At 37.0% G+C, this 21,656-nt stretch overlaps 1 protein-coding gene across 2 annotated transcripts in view; it reads left to right on the top strand.

Annotated features, from left to right (window-relative positions):
• The window catches only part of LOC114653703 (actin-related protein 3B), a 51,203-nt gene that overhangs the window by 14,270 nt on the left and 15,277 nt on the right, over positions 1 to 21,656 (top strand). The window contains exons 2-8 of one of the 2 annotated variants that reach the window (XM_028804165.2): positions 3,486 to 3,541; positions 6,580 to 6,704; positions 7,691 to 7,801; positions 14,195 to 14,290; positions 15,275 to 15,382; positions 20,392 to 20,535; positions 21,165 to 21,338. In XM_028804165.2, the coding sequence (XP_028659998.1) occupies positions 3,486 to 3,541; positions 6,580 to 6,704; positions 7,691 to 7,801; positions 14,195 to 14,290; positions 15,275 to 15,382; positions 20,392 to 20,535; positions 21,165 to 21,338 (814 nt within the window). The remainder of the gene's footprint in view (positions 1 to 3,485; positions 3,542 to 6,579; positions 6,705 to 7,690; positions 7,802 to 14,194; positions 14,291 to 15,274; positions 15,383 to 20,391; positions 20,536 to 21,164; positions 21,339 to 21,656) is intronic. The other variant, XM_051929123.1, reaches the window with a different exon arrangement.

Raw genomic sequence — 21,656 nt, 5'->3', positions numbered from 1 at the left:
TGCGTGTGCCATGGTTGGCTGCTTAGTGAATTGTTGGTGGGCGGAGCTCGGTCTTGCGTGCGTCTTACTTGCCTTGGACTTAGTGAATTATATATATATATATATATATAATTATATATATATATATATATATATATATATATATATATATATATATATATATATATATATATATATATATATATAGATAGATAAGTCTAATAACAACAACCCAATTTTTCTGAAACTTTGCTGAACCAGCCAATTTTTATATTCATTTGCATAAAATTTAAAGCACTTACAATATATTGTTGTAATATAAGAGGGTTTGCATGAAGTTGCTTGGCTTCCAGTGGACCAATTTTTGTTGAAATTATAGTATTATTATGGTTCTCATTAAAGTTGAATTTCATTGAGATATCTCAAATAGTGCTTACTGTGCAAATTTAAAATAGTGTAGCAAATTTTTGAAATCATCTATCTTAAAACGGAGGAATATTCTGTGGAACCTCAATTACTGATTAATGTACTCTTTCGGATTTACCTTGCATATTTTCTTCACAAATCTAACAGTCGTGTCTGATGGAAAAACATCCCCATTGGAGATTATTGAAATGACAACAGTTTAGATAGATAGATAGATAGATAGATAGATAGATAGATAGATAGATAGATAGATAGATAGATAGATAGATACTTTATTAATCCCAGAGGGAAATTCACATACTCCAGCAGCAAAAAATATTAAATTAAAGAGTAATAAAAAAATGCAGGTAAAAAACAGACAATAACTTGAATATTGTTCAACGTTTACCCCCTCTGGTGGAATTGAAGAGTCGCATAGTTTGGGGGAGGAATGATCTTCTCAGTCTGTCAGTGGAGCAGGACAGTGACAGCAGTCTGTCGCTGAAACAGCTCCTCTGTCTGGAGATGACACTGTTTAATGGATGTTTAAAGCATGCAGCTAGGAACTTGACAAAAAAAATGCTTCAGCTTTGCACCCGAGTGTTACATCATCTGTACTTTTTCTAACTTGTTTAAACTGCTACCATTCATCTACTTTTCCAGTCCATTTTTACACTTACTTATACAGAAGAATACAGAGTCATCTATTGACATAACCTTCAGGTCTTTGGGTTGTGAGAGAAAACCCGAGTTAAACCTACAACTCTACACAGACGGTGCCATTCCAACTCAGTCTCTTGCAGCTGTAAAACAACAGTGTCCTTCATTCTGCCAGTTCATATTAATTCGGTAACCAGGTATATTCCTTTCATCTCAAATGTTCCAATTTATTGATCAACCAGTCAGTATTGGATATTTTATTAGAAAATCTTGAGGCATGTCATATTTGAAAATGGTTGAGAAAAACATCAAGTTATTTTTGGTTTATCAGACACTGAGCAAGGCACCCTAGGTGTGTAAACCTGCCTTTAATGACTTGGTAGAGTCTGCGAATGCAATGTTTCCATTGCATTGTTGTGTGAGCCCATGCTTGCAGCATTGACACAAGTGAGGAGCCAAGTGTTTACAGGATGCATTTTTATCACAGGGTTTGCTAACATATACAGTTATATCCACATAAAATGGAACAATTAAGAGTTGCTATTTAATGTAACATGCACATCTTTTTAATACCTGGAGAAAGCACACAACACAGGGAGACTGTGTGAAATGTAATCTGAATCCTTGGAAATTTGAGGGAGCAGAGATAAGCATGAAGCTACAATGCCAACCATTTCAAATTTGTTCACAAAATTTCAAGATGACTCTGCTTTAAGAAACTGGGTCAAGGTGTTTTTTTTTTTCTTCAAACACGGAGAAAGTAACAGACTATTTTTATGGTTGGATTTTCATGCAAGAATCCACATGCTCAGTCAAGCTTTAATCACAAGCTTTTAGTAACACAAAGTCCTCTTTAAAATTTTGCAGTTTGGCAAATTTCAGCAGAGCTAAAAACCGGCCAAGTTCTTCCAACTTTTCCAAGGGCAGAAGTATTAGCCATGAAAGATATCACCGGCCTCTGCCTTACCTGGCTTTGGTTCTTTACTGTTAACTGTCCGGCTCACTAAGATTGAGAAACTAGGCCCCCCCCCCCCCAAGTCCCCCCATCCGGCCAGCGCTATGTGCCAGCCAGTTTGCGTCTCTGCTGCTCGCGTTGTGAAGAGGGGGGCTGAAAGTACACCAAGGAGACCTGGTTGCTCCTCTGAAACCCCCTCTTAAACGGTGATACTCCTCTTTGCTCAATCAGCTGCTGGTTGCTGCTCTGTCACATCCTATGTCCATATATTCAATCTTTTTTCGCTTTTACCTTTTCATGAATATTGCATTGAATTTTGATTCTGTGTTTGGAATTACATCGTGACAACGCAACGTATAACTGCCCGTGAGTGAATATTGTTTCTTTCTCTCTACAAGAAATGTATTTGGCAATACCATTCACACAAATGACAAATAATTGAACTGTGTACGTGCTTGAAATTTTCTCTCACGGGATTTCACTTTCACCAAACAACAAATCTTAATTCTCGCGGATATGCCTCTTCATTGGGAAGAAATATGACTTTTTTTTCCCCTGATGGCAACACGAATTAGACAATCTAATTGTTTCCGACTTAGTTTAAATCTGAACATATATTTGATTTCTTTTCACTGTTCTGTTATTTTACCAAGTAATAATTTCTGTTTGTTTGTGCTAATGCGATCTTAACTGTCCTTTTTTTTTGAGACTTTCGAATATTCATTCTTCCAATATCTCTAACCTGCTCTGCATGTGTACCGTGCCAATGTTTTTGAATTCTTTACGATGTTCTACTTTGTCATCTACTCTGTCTTTTATTTCTGGCCCCGGGCATGGCTAAATCTCTTGGCACAAAGATTCGTCTCGCGGACGTTTAAGTGTCTTTCCGAGAAAATCACGTCTCGTCTCCTTCCAAGATTTTTTAATATAATAGAGAGATAATAGAAGGACACCCTTCTGTAATCTTAAATTATGTGCATGGTGCATTGTATCATATTAAATTGTAGCTTGCCCTTTCTTGATTTAAGCACTAAGAGTTTCTTGCTTTTAGTGAGTACTTCTTTGTAAAAAAATTATTTTTGTCAGTAGTGAATATGAAAAATGCCACTCTTACTAGATTACATTTTAATGAACTGCATTCATGAGGTTTAGCAACTCTGTACCAGCCAGATGGTGGGGTTAGCTCCTAAATCATCTTCCATGCACATCTCACTTTTGACATCACAGTCGAGTTTATCCACATTTAACATATCACTCGGAAACCTGAGTAACTCCTACTTTCTCCAGATTACTTCTTTGTCATTATCTAATGTTTAACTGTTTTTTATTTTTCTGTTGTGTGTGTGTATACAGTATGTCTTTTCAAATAGAATGTGCAAGTGACATCTTTCACACTTAAAGAATTTTGTATAAACATGCAATAATATGTCATTTACTAATTATTACATTAGAAATTAAATCCTTTGCACTCGTTCATCTTTTTCAGATACACAAAGATTGGTTATGCTGGTAATACAGAACCTCAGTTCATAATACCATCATGTAAGTTTATTTTAAAATTTTCCCATTTATGTGTGAAGCAAGTTAAGACTTAGTGCTCATTTAGGTAATATTAAATTTGTATGCAGTTATGTGAATATGCCATTAAGTATTGTTGAAAGTTTAGTTCCTGTGCATGTTGCTGCTGAACTCATGCACTTGTATTTCCCAGTGGTGACGCTTCAGTTTATAACATCCTTCTGTTTAAGTGCTTTTGGATCACAACTGCTGACAAACAAGGAGGTCAGCAAAAAGTTACATAAAGTACTTGGCAGAATTCATGTAACTTTATACCCTTCGAATAAACTGGAAAAGTGCATTAGGTAAGCAAAATTATGATACACTGAAAAAATACACCAACCAGTTGAAATGTCTTTGGTAGATTGTGATATGGAAACTCTTTTTATCAAAATTATCTCTGACCTACACTGTCAAAGCTGAAATTATATCACATGACATGTTCCAATTGGAATCTTGCTTATTTCATACACCATACACATGCAGGATGGATCTAACCACGCAGCTGTCTTCATTATCACCTAACACTGTGAAATCCATTCAATCCAAATAAGAATCATAGCATTTGGGAGCTAAAGCCTACCCTGACAACATTGAATCTTCTTCTTCTTCTTGGCTGCTCCCATTAGGGGTTGCCACAGCGGATCATCTTGCTCCATATCTTCCTCTCCTCTACATCTTACTCTGTCACACCCACCACCTACTTGTCCTCTCTCACCATATCCATAAACCTTCTCTTAGGCCTTCCTCTTTCCTGGCAGCTCTATCTTTAGCATCCTTTTCCCAATATACCCAGCATCTCTCCTCTGCACATGTCCAAACCAACACATTCTCGCCTCTCTGACTTTGTCTCCCAACCGTCCGACCTGAGCCGACCCTCTAATGTACTCATTTCTAATCCTGTCCATCCTCGTCACATCCAAGCAGCTCTGTCTCCTGCTTTCTGGTCACTGCCCTGACAACACTGAATGCAAGGCAGAAATTACCTTTTTTTGGCTTCTTTCTGAAGCCGTTTTATATAGCAACCAGGTGTCAGGTTAGCCAGACAAGCTTGATATGTAGCATACAGTTTGCAGGCATGTTCATATTAAAATCAATTATAGCACGCTAACAACTAGGACTGTCTGTCCAACTCCAGCTTACAGGAGTATGAGAAGGCTGATTTACTTTGACTATAGAATTCAAAAACTGAGATGTGAATAAAGTGAAAGTAAAGAAGCAACAAAACAAAACTCCTCTGAAATTGGATATTAGTTTTGACTGTGCTGCTTTTCAGTCAATGAGAAGATCATACTGTATATGCACACAGCAATGGATTGTTTATGTGCTGTGTAGGGGAAATAGTGGCATGACTATAATTTAGGACATTTTAAAGATTCAGTGGTAGTGACAACCAGGCATTCTAGCATGAGCATATCAGCAACCCCACTGGAGTTTCTTGCAACAGAGTGTCACATGCATATCAAGAATTGGCTGACTGCTGTACCTTCATTTGCCCCCTGTGAAAAACAGCTGCACATTCAAGCTCATCTTCTATAATTTAGCATTGCAGACCATTGACACAAAAGGCTACAGAAATCTGGCTCAACTTAGTACAATAAGTGATGAGTTACAGTATGTCACCTGATAACAGCGTTGGTGCTCAGATATGCTTGTCAGAATGCAGCCATGCAGGTTAGTGGTAGCAGGTTAATAATCTGGGGTGTGTGTTTATGGTACAGTATCTGTTCTTTGATATTAGAAGGACAGTGATTGAATGCAAAATATTATTGATAAATAGGTACTTTACAGTAAAAGTGCATTCATTTCGAATTAACTTTTCCATCTTGGTAATGTTCTATATCACCAAGGCTAGAAAAGTCCTGAAATAGTTCTTAAAAAATAAACAAAAAACAATCATATTTATTTCGTGGCTTTCCCAGTCATCAGATCTCAGACCAGTTGATTATCCCTGTCTCTGAGACTAGATGGCAAGAACTGTTAAGGCTAGAGATCTTAAAACAGTGGAAAACACTGGAGACAACATGGGTCATCATCCTTCTTTCTCACATCCACCACATAGTTGGGTCAATGCCTGAGCCCAGCAAGTGAGAGACCAAAATTGTATTTGGTATTGTGGACCACCCAGGCTGGCACTGCCATTTTAACCCGACATAGACAATCATGGGGCACAAGTTCAAGGCACACACTGATTTTTTTTTTTTTTTCTTTTTTTACCTTGTGGGTAACGCCTTCCCAGTTCCCTCAAGCTCAACACAGCCCAGCACAAGCACAGCACACAAACAGTTCTCTTCCTTCTCTTTATCTCCTTTCTCCTCCACTCCTCGGGTCAAGCTTTGTCGCTCCTCCTCCCGACTCTGGCTCCCTGAGTAGTGGCTGCTGGCTCCTTTTATAAGGCACCCGGAAGTGCTCCAGGTGCTTGATGGCTCATTTCCAGCAGCACTTCCGGGTGTGGCAGAAGAACTGCCCATAAGGGCTCAGCAGCTCCTACTGCAGCACCCCTGGCGGTGCCTGCGAATCCCAATAGGGCTGCATCAAACTCCAAATCCCATGAAGCCCTGCAGGAGTCTGAGGCACCACTGTAACCCAGGAGGGTTGCCATCTAGCGTCCCGGGGGAGGTAACGCTCTGGCCACGCTTGCTTCCCCCGTCCTCCCCGGCCACACGCTACAGTATACACCATTATCTGTCTTCCTCACTATCATGACACATAACAAAAATGCATTGATCCATATTATGTGGCAGTAACCCAATTTTTTTGTTTGTATAAAATGGACTTCTTTTACTTTTTGTAGACTTTTTGTTTCAGTTCATGAACTTAAACTCAGCTTAGAGCGTCCCAATGTGCTTTTACAGTTTTTGCTTTTCAATAATTGCATACTGCTTAAGGCATTTGAGATTTGACCTATATCAATGAAAAAAATGGACAAACTGAACATTAATGAATGTGAATGCTGTCCTGGTCAGCCAAAGGTGATTCTTCCCTTAGCTCATTCAAAGTCAGTCTCTCTTTTGTGTTTTTAGGTATTGCAATTAAAGAATCTGCAAAAGTTGGTGAACAGGCACAGAGGAGGCTGATGCGAGGAATAGACGACTTAGATTTTTTTATAGGCGATGAAGCTGTTGATAAACCTACTTATGCAACAAAGGTGGTAAATCCTAATTGCAATCATCTGTTAAAAATGTTATCACTTATGTTAGCATCTTGATAAGCTTTTTTATACCGAGTTAATACTTACTATATAATGTGTTTGTATTAATGATATATTATTGTAATATACTTTTTAGAGAACAGCAAAACTAAATGAAAAGAGAAAAACAACCAAACACTATGATTTGTTTTGACTACAGTAAAATTAAGAAACCAGAAGTATTTACTGATAGTAGTGTGAAACTACATGAAACTAAGATAAAAATGTGATCCTGTTTTGCAAAGTTCTATAATGTTCGCAACATCCGTTTTTTAATAAATTATTCTGGAGATGAATACAGGGGAGAGAATCTAATTTTTACTGGCCTTTACTCTTATTTGTGAGCATGTCCTTTTTTCGGATTGTATAAAAGCCATTCATAGTTGCATTTTCAAAAATTGGTGTTTATTACTTAATTACATATATATGACTGTTTTGATTGATAACAATTTCAATTTGTTAATAATTTTCTTTGCATTTCTGTAATGGTATTTTAAAAAAAATGTTAAGGAAACATCTTTTTGAGTCGCACAGGGTAGTAGGAATTCTTTGACCCTGTAGACCATAACACAGTGCAACTTTTTACATTTTGATTGCAGAGCCACTTGTTATCAGCTAATAAATGTCAGTTTTTAAGACAAATGTAAATCATTAGGAGTGTATTTTTTCCTTATATAGCTGTAGAATCTGCACAGAATTAAAGTCGACTTTCTGATTTCTTCCCATTGTTCTTGTCATTTACTTTACTATTGATACTCAATCGTTTCTGCTTCCCCATAGCGTAATCATTTGCCAGACCATGTGTAGCCCATGTGGTTCCTGTGCTAGTTTGAATTTGCTCTATGATAATCTATGAGTTGAAGGATATATTTTCGCTGTTTAGAAAACTGTTTTAATTGTGTTAGATATGTTAGAAATAAACAAAGAGCTTTCTTTTTTCTCAGTGGCCAATCAGACATGGTATAATTGAAGACTGGGACTTGATGGAGCGCTTCATGGAGCAAGTAATATTTAAATATCTACGGGCAGAACCTGAAGATCATTATTTTTTAATGGTAAGTATTGAAATGATACTCAGACTAAAATCAATTATTTAATTCCAGTAGTAGTAATTTCACATGTTCAGCAATATTTTGCAATCGTACTTTTATATTGATTATCAGGAGATGGTGTTTTTAGATGCACCATGTGGAAAGCATAAGAGATTTAAAAATATTTCTTATTCTAGTTTTCTTCTCTGAATCTATTCAGATATGACTGAATGGTAATTGTGCTTCCAAAAATAACTCATTTAATTTATAGGTAGCACTATAATTATAACTTAAGTGTACAGATTAATCAAAGCTCATGCAAATCATTTTACTGTAGTTATTAAAGGAATCCTCCACACAAAAATTATATTTTTTATGTTGCTTACCCCATGTATTTTGTAGTGATGGCTGAGAAATATTTGTAATTATGTAGAGCAAAGTTAAAAAAATCTTTCTGATGGAACAGAAGTCCATGGTGACCAATGTTGGACAACAGTTATCAATATAAAACCATCCATGAAAATATTTAATGTTGTGTTTTTTGCAATACTGACATTCCCAATTTTGATGTAATTGTTTAAAAAGTATCGACATTTTAAATTATTTTCAATACCACAGTTTGATTGAAAGGTGCACCTAAACCTGAAAATCAAAATTTTTTATTAAACAAAAAAAATAAAACTGCATGAAGATTACTAGATTCTTCTTGAGGGATTGAGGGAATGCACTTGTTTAGAACACTCAGATTGTTATACATTCAAAAGTCAATAAAATGCCAAAAACAGCAGTTTTGCAGACTTCTGTAAACATTAATGAAAATGATATCGTTCTTGACATAGTGCACATCTTCAAAAGCCTTTGACATTGCCATGCATTCATGAATCTGTAAAGTACAAGTAGTGCAGTCTTAGAAAGAGGATGAGTATGTTTCTTTTAAATGTCTTTGTACAGAGTTCTTGGGTGTCAAGAAACACATTTATTATTATTATTTTTACCATTTTACTACACATACTGTATATCATATTTACATATTTCTTTGTTGATATGATCTCATTAGAAAATTTAACTTTTTGCTAGCAGAATACAGTATGTGCACCAATCTATTTGAACATTTTCTGAAATGAGGTAAAGTATACAGTCAACTTTGAAAGAAAGAGTACCCCAGTAAAACGAAAATAACGTGTAATTTATGTGTAAACTAAAAATGCAGACTCCAGGATCCAATGTCAGTGGAAGCGGCATTGCTTGTACTTTATTGACAAACCATGTGTTAAATCAAAAGAAAAAACGACGAGTAAATGTAGACGAGCATAAAGAGATAAGTACCAATCAGACCTTAATGTGGCTGCACTAAATTAACAGGAACATTGAAACCTATGGGAGAGGTCCTTTTGGAGGCTTTACATTTCACTGCTAACTTTGAGCAGCAGCACATTGAGCGAGGCTGAGGGGCTGCTGCTCTGTGTGGGGATTGGGGTGTTTGTGTGCAGCAATCTGTGGGTCTGAGCTCACTGTCAAAAAAAAAAAAACGAGCAGAAAAATGCATCTCATGTGGACAGAACTGATACTACAGGAAATTAGTTTTGTACTGCTTAAAAATTTAAGGACTGATATTTATTGATAAATTAATATTTTCAATAATGCTATTTTCTTTACTTTAGTAAGAGCTGCCAGCTATTTTTTGAATCCAGTTTTTATTTTTCAGGGTCAAGGTATCCATTTGAGTTTTTTACTTAGAAAGAATAGAGCTCATCAATTTATAACTTGTCCTATTATCCTCATATTCTCATCAAAATTTCTGTAGACCTCTTGTCCGCCTCCCTTTTCTTGGTGAAAGCAAATTGAAAAATTGAGCAGGTTTCATTAAAATAAAGTAGTCTATATCAGAGTCCAGTTTAATATCTCTCTATTATAAAAGGAAATCCAGAGAATTTCTTTTTCAAAGAGATTTTTTCAAGTCTTGTGGGTTGAGACTTTGGCCATGAGATTTTTTTCAAATCCCGCTCTCCTCTCAAACATATTCAGCCACGCATATGGCCCTCTCACGTCTCATTCGTGTGAATGCTTTTGACAGACACAGTTCCTGCTCTCTAGGCTCTTATAAATGTTTATGTTTTCCTTACTTTAAGTTCCCAATAAAAGAAGACTTATTATGTCCAAATCTTATTGAAGAATTTCATCCTGAAGGGTTATCAACAGAAGAAATGAGTACACGGGCAATCCTAACACTGAGAAACGATGAAGTCAAATGAATTAACGCAAAGATTTTCGATCGGTTACACAGCAAATTGCTTAAATGCGTATCAATAGACTGCTGAAACAGTGGTAATCGTGCGGAAGATGAAAACATCAACTTACAATATCCCAAAGAATATCTACAACTGTTAACACCGTACAGTCTTTCACCGCCCAAATTACTGTTGAAAGAAGGATGTGTCCAAGATAGGTAATGTAGTACATCTCCCGTGGATAACATTAGTCACCGAAGGAGATCTTGGTATTCCATTCATATTAAAATGGTAAAAGTTTCCTATTAGAATAGCTTTAGCAAAGACAACAAATCCATATCCCCATACGCGAGTGGCAAAACCGCAAAGTGGCTAACGTGCAGCGCCAGCCCGGGAATTGGAGAGCAAAACGAGCAGAGGGCAAAGCCCCCAAGTCTTTAAAATGATACAATTTTTCTGAAGGTGGCAGGAAATTTACCAGTAGAATTTTTAATGAAGTGTTGTGAGATGAGTTTTGATTCCTTTTAAACTGATATATAGTTTGCAAAATTGTGAAAACATGAATTGCCAATACTGTTCACTGTTCTTCTATCTCCCCAGATACTTTGGGATTGCAAACCTACTGAATTTACAATCCTCTTTCCTTTAATCCAAAGCTGTTTTTTTAAGCATTTCAGACATGGAGCATAGTGATGGTTATTTTTTTGCAAAGTTCATAAAGCAAAATTTGTTTATTATATAATAGGTGTCTCAAATTGTGTCTGAATAACAATAAACAGCTTAAAGCATTGTTTTTTAAAAGAGCAAATATTTTTTTAGAAGTTTTGAGAAGAGCTGCATTTTGAAAAAGCAGGGTGGAATGAAACAAAAGGTCAGTGTTTAGAGTATTATTGTATTGGTGATTTTTGATTTCTCTTAGACACTTAGAGAGTCAGTAGTTTACTTTAGAAGAGATACTTTAATGTTTTGTGTTTGTAACATTTTTTTTATGTGCGGCTTGACATCATAGCAGTTTCCAAGCACTTTACAGACAGAAAAGGGCCACCCTTTCAAATAATCTGCGGATTTATTTTGTGGATAATAACAATGGCTAAACTGAGACCTGCTGAGATTAAATCAGAATGCACAGATTTACAGTCTGCTTCAGTAAAAAAGGGTACACATTAATACACTATCAGTGTAATTGTATGTTTATTTCTGTCTATAAAAGTGCTATATACTATGTCTAGAGCCCTTGCTTTTCTTGTAGGTGTCCTATCAACTATAAAATGTTTTACTTGATGGACAATATTATAGATTATAGCTAATAGCATTGTGATGATGTGCAAAACAAATGGAAATATAAAACTGTCCAGAAGCTCAACATCTGCAAAAAAGATTTTTTACTGGTGGTGAAAGTGCAGGTTACCAAACCACAAGAAGTAAGTGTCTACTCAGAAGAGCAATATTTAACCTGTTATTTGTATAATTTTAAAATAGTTGCTCTTGATGAAGTTTGTTTATAAAATGAATGATACAAAAATATACAGATGTTAAGAATGTTAATCTTAAGCAGCCATTTCAGCGGGTAACATTACATATTACCTTTAGCCTAGGGCCTAGGCATATTTTCTAAGCATAAATAATACTTTATGTTTACACTACTAATTTTAACTGACTAGTTTAATTTTAATGTGCTGTGTAAATGACACATAGTCTGGATCTTGTTGTAAAGCTAACAACTGCTTTCCTACTTGTGTGCAGAGACTATTTTTTGGCTGTCGGGTCAGGCTTTGCTAGACCTCTGGAATAAACTGGTCTGATAATGTAATGTTATGTTTCCTGTCCTGCAGAAGCTACATGCAGTGATATCTGCAATGCCAGTGCAAAATTGAAATCTTAATGGAAAATATTTAGTTACATTTATATAGAATTTTTTTCTAGCTACTCAAAGCTCTTTACATAGATGGTTAGGAACCATTTCAACCACCAGCAATGTACACCTGGATAATGCAATAGCAGGCATTTTGTGCCAGTATGAACTGGTGAGAGAGAGAGTTTGCCAGTTAGAGACAGGATAATCAGGGGGACAAGAAGGATGAGACCATGATGGGCAATTTAGCAAATACATTTGGGTAGCCTCTATTCTTTTCAAAAGATGCCCAGAGATCTTTCATGATCTGTCACCACGCCTTCACCTTTGCTTAAATAGAAAATTAAGACATCTCATTGGCATAAACATAAGATCAGGTAAAACAGAACCCTTCTGATGTACTTAGACACATTTAAAATGATGTAACTTGGGATTACTGGTTGTCTCAGATCTTTCAAAATAAACCATTAGTCAAACCCCAGCTTGTGTCCAAGTAGAATATATAGTCCATGCATCACTCCATTTGATAAACCACCATCTGAAGGGCCTCTTATTTGTCTTAATGAATGGCCTTTCTTTTTTTTACCCCACATCTATGACCCTGGTTCACCAAGTCCTTGTACTGTATTCAGTTTATTTTTCTATTGGTTGTCCTCCGCCATATGTTCTTCCTAGCACCAGCATGAACACTTGCTTTGATATCTCACATATAAGCACAATGTCTGACTTGAATATGGTCATTAAAGTGGTATCTGGTAAACTGGGCTGCCTGTCTAAATGGACCATCAACTGCCAGTTTTGTGTTCTCCCGACAAGTCTTCCTGTCACTCTTTGTTGGGACTTTGGTTTATTTCCGACTCTTATAAAAGCAGTTGCCTGTCATCCTGATGTGTGTTATTTGGTTTTACTAATTGCACTGCAAATCATACCTGCTAACAGTTACAGAACCTGATGATGGCACCACCAGTTGCATTCCTCCCCGTAGACTGTTGGATAAGAGTTATAAAAATGCTTGTCAGAGGCACAAGGAGGACAATTATATTAGGATTACCCTAACAGAAGAAATTTTGCTAGACTCTAGAGAATATCATACACTGACAGAGTCATGAATTTTATTATTGGCGAAGGTGGATGAGTTTAAATACTTGGGATCAACAGTACAGAGTAATGGGGATTGTGGAAGAGAGGTGAAGAAGAGAGTACAGGCAGGGTGGAATGAGTGGAGAAGAGTGTCAGGAGTGATTTGTGACATGTAGGTATTAGCAAGAGTAAAATTGAAGGTCTACAGGACGGTAGTGAGACCAGCTATGTTATATGGGTTGGAGATGGTGGCACTGACCAGAAAGCAGGAGACAGAGCTGGAGGTAGCAGAATTAAAGATGCTAAGATTTGCATTGGGTGTGACGAGGATGGACAGGATTAGAAATGAGTACATTAGAGGGTCAGCTCAAGTTGGATGGTTGGGAGACAAAGTCAGAGAGGCGAGATTGCGTTGGTTTGGACATGTGCAGAGGAGAGATGCTGGGTATATTGGGATAAGGATGCTAAGGATAGAGTTGCCAGGGAAGAGGAAAAGAGGAAGGCCTAAGAGAAAGTTTATGGATGTGGTGAGAGAGGACATGCAAGTGATGGGTGTAACAGAGCAAGATGCAGAGGACAGAAAGATATGGAAGAAAATGACCCGCTGTGGCAACCCATAACGGGAGCAGCCGAAAGAAGAAGGGTTCAGCCTACCAGAGCTTAATTGTACAATTGTGTGGTCCTTGACCTTCTCCCATGTTATCCATGTGCCCTGTTGCTACCACCACTCATACGTCACACGACCATTATGGACCAGTTTTGACAGTTTCATGTCTTGGCTGTTGTTCATTTTTGTCTATGTTAACATTGAGAAATTAAAGTATGAAAGACCAGAAGATCTTAATTGTGATTTTAGTCCTTACATTTAAATGCAAAAAAAAACTATAACATCCATTAAAGATTAACTACATTTTTATTTAGTCCTGTTACGAACTCACATGCAGTTAAAAAGCTAAAATTCAGAAAAAACTGTGAATGGCCAATGTAGCCATTGTTGTTTTGTGGTTGGTATACTCGTTTAAATTCTTTTTGTATTTATATTGTCATAGGCAGTTTTGTTAGTATTTGAATAACAAGTAAAATTTGTCACAATGTACTGTATTAAAGCATTGTCTCTCATTTTTAGCACAGGTGATGTATTTTGTAAGAAATATTACTAGTATTGAACCAATATTGACCATAATTGAAAGACACCGGAGATATTGAGTTACAGTATATTTCTATGTCTTGTTTGTAATTTTTTCCTCTTAAATTTAGACAGAACCCCCACTGAACACACCAGAAAACCGAGAGTATCTTGCAGAGATTATGTTTGAATCCTTTAATGTACCAGGACTTTACATTGCTGTTCAGGTGCTTCTCTTTGTTTTATTCATATTTTCATGTATCTTAATGTTTTGCATGTTTTTGTTAATATGATCAAATATTTTGTTATGACCACATAACTCAATTTTTGTCTCATCAGTCCAAGGCACTTTGTTCCAAAATGAATCTGGCTTGTCTAAATGAGCATTTGTATATAACACTCGACTCTGTTTGTGGCGTGAGTGCAGAAAGGACTTCTTTCTCATCACCCTGCAATATAGATGTTCTTTGTGCAAATTGCGCTAAATTGTAGAACGATGTACAGATACACCATCTGTAGCAAGATGTTCTTGCAGGTCTTTGGAGGTGATCTGTGGGTTGTCTGTAACCATTCTCACAATCCTGCGCATATGCCGCTCCTGTATTTTTCTTGGTCCTGCCAGACCTGGGTTTAATAGCAACTGTGCCTGTGGCCTTCCATTTCCTGATTACATTCCTTACAGTTGAAACTGACAGTTTAAACCGCTGAGATAGCTTTTTGTAGCCTTCCCCTAAACCATGATACTGACCAAGCTTAGTTTTCAGATCTTTTGAGAGTTGCTTTGCGGATCCCATGCTGTAACTCTTCATAGGAGAGTCAAAGGGAAGCATAACTTGCAATTGACCACCTTAAATACCCTGTCTCATGATTGGGCACACCTGTTTATGAAGTTCAAGGCTTAACGAGCTAATCCAACCAATTTGGTGTTGCAAGTAATCAGTATTGAGCAGTTACATGCATTCAAATCAGCAAAATGACAAGGGTACCCAAATTTTTGCACAGCCAGTCTTTCACATTTGATTTAATTTCATACAACTAAATACTGCTTCACTAAAAATCTTTGTTTGGAAAACACCCCAGTACTCAGATGTTCCTAGGAAATGAAAGATATACCACTGTTATCTTTTTTGTTGAAAGTAGAGTAAATTATTATGCAGGCTGAGAGGGGTTCCCAAACTTTTTCATATGATTGTATGTCTGTCTCATTTTAGGCCGTTTTGGCTTTGGCAGCATCTTGGACTTCAAGGCAAGTTGGGGAGCGCACACTTACAGGAATTGTTATAGACAGCGGGGATGGTGTCACACATGTAATTCCAGTGGTAAGATACTTATAACCATTTTACAGTTTTTATATATACTGTAGTTATATCATACAACAGCTGAAGTATGAATAATTTGTTTTTCAAAAACAAATCTGTTAAACGTATTGCCTAAACAGATTAAAAGAAATAAGCAAACTGAATGAAGCATAGTATTTCCCAAAACAGTAAGAATAACAGAAATTCTGTACTTTAAGTGTATTTAAATGGAGGCAAGTTCAATGAATTTGTTTGATCCCCTTCTTGGCTCATGAACTTTGCATAACCTGATTTTGTCTTATTAGACTGTACAGAGTCTGGGCCACTGTTTCTTATTTATGTACTTTTCTTCTTCTCCATTTACTGATTGTCTTGATTTCATAAGTCAGGGTTCTCAAACTCCGGTCCTGGAGTGGCTTCAGGTTTTCATTCTAACCCTTTTCTTAATTAGTGACATGTTTTTGTCTGCTAATTAACTTCATTTGAATTAATTGTAATCGACTTGCTCTTGAGGACTCAGACCCTTTTCTTTTTTTTTTCTAAATTAGCAGCCAAACAATAATGAGATGCAAAATGAGCCAAAACATGACCAGCAAACTGTGTCAATCATACAGTATCTGAAAATAAAGAAAGGTGAAGCTCTCAGGAATATTGGTCTGCTCAGGCCCACAAATCATTTTACCAGTGCTCTTAGAAAAGAGAAAACCAACAATTTCAGAAATATATGCTATTGCACAATGAGAGCAGCAACAGGTCACGGAATTAAAAAACAGGTTTAATTAACGAGAAGAATCAGTTTCTAATTAAGCAACTGGTTGGAGTTTGAGGTCCTGACTTAGTTGGTCTTCTGTTGGCTCACTCACTTCACATTTCATTTCTGTTTGGGTGCCATGTAAGGACAGAAATGAAGCAATTCAGAGGAACAATGAAAAAATTCAGGGAAACAAATCTTAAAAAACAAGTCAATTAAAATTAATTCAAAAGAAGTTAATTAGCAACTAAAATATGTCACAAATTAAGAAAAGGGTTAGAATGAAAACCTGCAGCCAGTGCGGTCCTCCAGGACCGGAGTTTGAGAACCCTGGCATAAGTGATGCTTAGTTATTATTTTAAAGATGCCTTGAATTAAGGTACGAAATATGGGGAGTTTGAGGGAATTCTGAGACCCCCTAATTAACTCTTTAGACCTTTGAAAGTATCAAAATCATGTGGGGAGGGAGTGTCCCTGAAAATAAATTTTAAGAACATATCATGGTATTAGAAGTAACACATAATTTGCTTCTGCCTTCCATGCTTTTAACTCACTAGCCACAGAGCTGGGGCCTCATGTATAAATGGTGCGTATGCACAAAAATGTTTCCACGCTCAAATCACAATGTATAAAACCTAAACTTGGCATAAAGCCACGCACATTTCCACGGTAGCTCCAACCCTGGCGTATGCAAGTTCTTCGCTTGGTTTTGCAGACTGGCAACACCCAGCGTCAAAGCAGTGCTACTGTTCCTGTGTGGTTTCCCTTTCATTTTTAGATCCACATCCCTGACGTGGCTTTATCATATACACTGAAACTAACTGCGTATTGTTTATGAGTTTAATGCATCTGATTGTAATTAAACTGTATCAATATAATGGTCCAGGGAATAGCCAAACTATTACAAATACCATAGCTGCTTTAGCGTTGTTGCTGTCACTGCACCTTCTTTTTCTTCTTTCAGCTGCTCCCGTTAGGGGTTGCCACAGCGGATCATCTTTTTCCATATTACTCTCACTGCACCACTCCGAGTATTTATATGACTATAGCTGAGTGGGGAATCACAGATCTACAGTAGCTGATTGGAAAGAGAATTATCGGTATACAGCATCAAGCACATGCTGCCTCACCCATGCTGTCTATTGAACTGCTCTCACACGGCAAATGCCTCAAAGCCTTTCCTGTACGGACCTTGCGGTTCAGAAACAGTTTTGTCCCAAGAACTATAAAACACACTCAATCAGTCCATCAAGTGCTCCTTGTAGAACTGTTTGTAATTATAAGTACAATTGCCTCACTGTAAACTTGCACTACAGTTATAATATTGCACAACCTGAGCCACTTTATAAAGCGCGTATTTACATATGATGACGATATCATTTTTAAGATGAAATGCAGCAAAATATGTTTATTATATTATACAGATAAAACTTAAACTTAATTTAAATAATGTATTTTGTTAAACATGCGAGGCCACAGTGCCGCAGCGCTAGCAAGGAGCTGGCGCTCCGTTCACGGATTGTTCTTGCCTCGCGCTGTATTCTTGCTGGTGCTGGCGCAACCCTGGAAGAATAGATGGATAGAATAATTAAACATGTACTATAAAGATATTTCAATGTTCCTTAAAAGTTTTGAAGAATCTGTTTTAAGCTTATAGATGGCTTAACGTCTATTACAGAGCTGATTGTGTGGCGATTGGGTATTTGGAGAAAGAAAAGTAAGGACAGGAATTGGGGGTTAATACATTTGAAAGAGACAGTACTGCTACAATAAAGTATTTCATCGAAGGTCGCGCATGGCGCAGCAAGCATCTTGCGTGAGACATGAACAATCACTGCGCCACCGTGTTCCCATGTTTAATAACATGCTTTAACTCCTATCATCATGAAAATGATGTCACGTATACATCTCAGTATTATTCAGAGAGCTGTAATATTACAAATGTAATGGATTCTGTGTCCTGTCGGAGGAAGAGAAAGCCCAGAAGCACGTAGTGATTCACACACATAGAGCACATAGAAGATCAAATACAAAACAAAGCATTTAACGTGCTACTTTAGTTACGATGGGACTTGCGAAACTAGTAAATTAAAAGATTTTAAGATGAAGTTTATGATGTTCTACTTTAATGACAAAATAAACTATGTGATTAAAGTGTAAATTTCAAGATTAAAGTTGACATTTCGTGCTTTTTTCCCCACTGTGTGCCTTTTTTTTCTCTGTACCCTAATAAGCTTTCATATGACACTCAGATGGTGGGCTACAACTCGCCTTTTCACGGCGACTTTGATATGTGACAACTTCTTTTTTATTTCGGGCACTGTGCAACTTTGTGAACTTGAGCTTTCGAGTTTCTCAGACACACTATGTCACTCCATCATCTTCCTTTTGTTGGTTATACCACTGTTTAAACCAACAAATAGTAAGTTTTTCCTTGCCTCCACTTGGTATTCGCTGAAATTCTTCTATTTTCCCTTGTGCTTTTGCCATTGTCTTTTCACAGAAGGCTGAGCTTAAGGATTATTTATATTGATTTGCATATTCAAAGAGGTGTAATTCTGAGAGGAGTTGGGGCGGGACAGCAGGTGCGTGCACATGCGTTACTTTTCACGCTGACCGGGATTTATGTAGCTGAAGAACGTGGAAGTTGGCGTTCTCACAGATTTATGCATCTGGATTTTTCTGCGCGTACGAACGCTTCTGCTTTTGTGCTTACACCATGTTATAGTGTGAGTTCTACGCATGGCATTATGCATGAGGCCCCTGGTCTGTGGCAGAGTGGCATATTGGCTTACAACTTGCATTTAATTCAATACACTTGATGAAATAGATACTGTGTGTGTAATGCTAAAATTAAAGTGCAATGAAAGTAAAATTGTGTCATAGAAAGTGACCTTTCTGCACAGTGTTGATCAGAAGAATAAAGTGATGTGACTTTTGTTTGCAGATTGCATATCTGTGTATGGTATAATTTGTCTACTTAAGATATGCATATCCTAAATGCTGCCGTTCTCCATAACTAATATTCCACAGTTCTAGAGTATGACTGCAGTATTCAATCAATACAGATGGGACCCCCTGATTACCACAGGGTATTTTACACACTGCCTTGAATGTGTGTGTGTGTGTGTATATATATATATATACATTATCCATCCATTCATCCATTTTCCAACCCGCTGAATCCGAACACAGGGTCACGGCTGTCTGCTGGAGCCAATCCCAGCCAACACAGGGCACAAGGCAGGAACCAATCCCGGGCAGGGTGCCCACCCACCACAGTATATACATTATATATAATATTATAGCTTTTCTCCCACTTGCTTATATAAAAACAGTAGCTTTATGTTAATATAATTCTTGCGGTCAAACACATATGGTAACCATATACTGTTAAATGCTGCTTTACGTTATCCATCCATCCATCTTCCAACCCGCTGAATCTGAACACAGGGTCACGGGGGTCTGCTGGAGCCAATCCCAGCCAACACAGGGCACAAGGCAGGGAACCAATCCCGGGCAGGGTGCCAACTGCTTTACGTTATTTTTCAGTAATATAAATTTAATTTTGATTGCATTTAACTCTAATACCCTAGAGCAGTGGTTCCCAAACTTGGTCCTGGGAACCCACCGTGACTGCAGCTTTTTGTTCCATCCAGATTCATCAGTGATAACAATTAATAATGGATCTCATTTAATTATCTTGTCTCTTTTTTTTCCTCTCTTTATTCTGCATTCAAAAAAGCACAGCAGTGTGATTTTTACATTTGTAAGGTGTTTAGAAATATATTTTTGCAATAGCTTTAAATTCTTAACTCTATTTTGTTGTTTTCCTATTATTTTCCCCCTTTTCCTGTGTAGTTTGCTTCCTTCATTGTATCTTAGTAATGACAATTAAAAACAAGGAGAGCAGACACCAGGGCAAACTACACTGAATGGTTAACGTCTGCAGCTACTTTAGCGTCAGACCCACTAATTAGTACATAATGTATTAAATAACCAGAACACCTGGAATATTAGAATAAAAATCCAGAGGAAAATATTTTTAAAATGAAAAAAAATATACAGTATATATTATCCCATATAACTTCTTATTTACCAAGCTTGTGTATCCACCAAAACACAGAAACTGGGAAATATCAGCTCACTTAATTAGGCTAAAAACAGAAGTTGGTTGGAACAAAAATCTACCGAGTTTGGGAACCACTGCCCTAGAGTAATTTAGGGTAACAGATCTTTCTTGCTGTTCATAATGCATCGTTGTTTTGCTTTAAATTAGGCTGAAGGTTATGTCATTGGAAGCTGCATTAAGCATATCCCCATTGCTGGCAGAGATATCACATTCTTTATCCAGCAGCTTCTGAGAGAGAGAGAAATAGGAATCCCACCTGAACAGTCCTTGGAAACGGCAAAGGCAATTAAGGTAAAGAGCTTATCAAACTGAAGCTCATCTTTCTTGAAACATTCTCATAAGCATCTACTTTTCAGAATGATGATTTAGAAAATAGTACATTTTATCGAAGTTCTTGAATGTGCAGTGAATTCTGTTTTGGCAGGATGGTCTTGTTTTTCTGCTAAACTTTGCACAGAACTGCAAGTGACCATTATTCCAAATATAGTTTTTTTTTGTGCACTACCTTTTATGAGAGCAATGATCTCAGCAGTGTGTTAGCTTTTTCAGCAGGATAGTGCTCCAGTGTAGCAATAGCAGTTAATTAAGTTTAACATAATGGCTTTTATTGTTGCCACATGTGAATTTAGTTGCATACCCAGCATTTCTTTGCTTCCTTTGGATGTCTTGCTCAGTCTATGACTGTTCTGAAGTCACACACAGTCATACATGTTGCTCGGCAGTTGTTACTAATTAAAGGTTACTCAGCATATATACTGTTTTTTACCATACAGAATACATTTTTATATGCCTAGTATTTGAACAAAATATCCTGTTTTCAGAGTGATTGTGTGCCATATTGTTGCTAATGCTTTTATTGTGACAGAGTACTGTTGAAACAAATCGATGGGTATTTTTTGCAGATTTTTTTTGTTTGACAGGAAAGATACTGTTATATCTGCCCAGATATTGTGAAAGAGTTTACAAAATATGACTCTGACCCTGGAAAATGGATCAAGAAGTATTTGGGAATCAATGCAATCAACAAAAGAGAGTTTCTTATAGATGTCGGATATGAGCGATTCCTTGGCCCTGAAATTTTCTTTCATCCAGAGGTAAGGTGAATATTTCTTGTAAAGCTGCAGCATCTAGTGGCAGAAGTGTGCATTTCTCAGTTTCTGTCACATATTCATGTTTAATGTTGTGTTACGTGTTCAGAAAAATCTAACTGAGGTAATAATATAATTCATTACTGCTGTCCTGTGGAAGCCAGTCTCTTAATCTTTTAACAAATAAGCAAGGCAATACTTTATTTGTAATTAATGTGATTTCTTAGGATAGAGTAGAAAAAAAGCAAAGTACCTGGAGAAAATCCTGGAGATATGAGGCAGCTGCCCAATGTGTCATCTTTCTGCCTGCATTTGAAATGCAGG

This window comes from Erpetoichthys calabaricus, chromosome 6, assembly GCF_900747795.2.
Source record: "Erpetoichthys calabaricus chromosome 6, fErpCal1.3, whole genome shotgun sequence".
NCBI classification, from domain to species: Eukaryota; Metazoa; Chordata; class Cladistia; order Polypteriformes; family Polypteridae; genus Erpetoichthys; species Erpetoichthys calabaricus.
The sequence above is the reverse complement of the archived record's forward strand: the minus strand, read 5'-3'. Positions and strand labels throughout refer to the sequence as shown.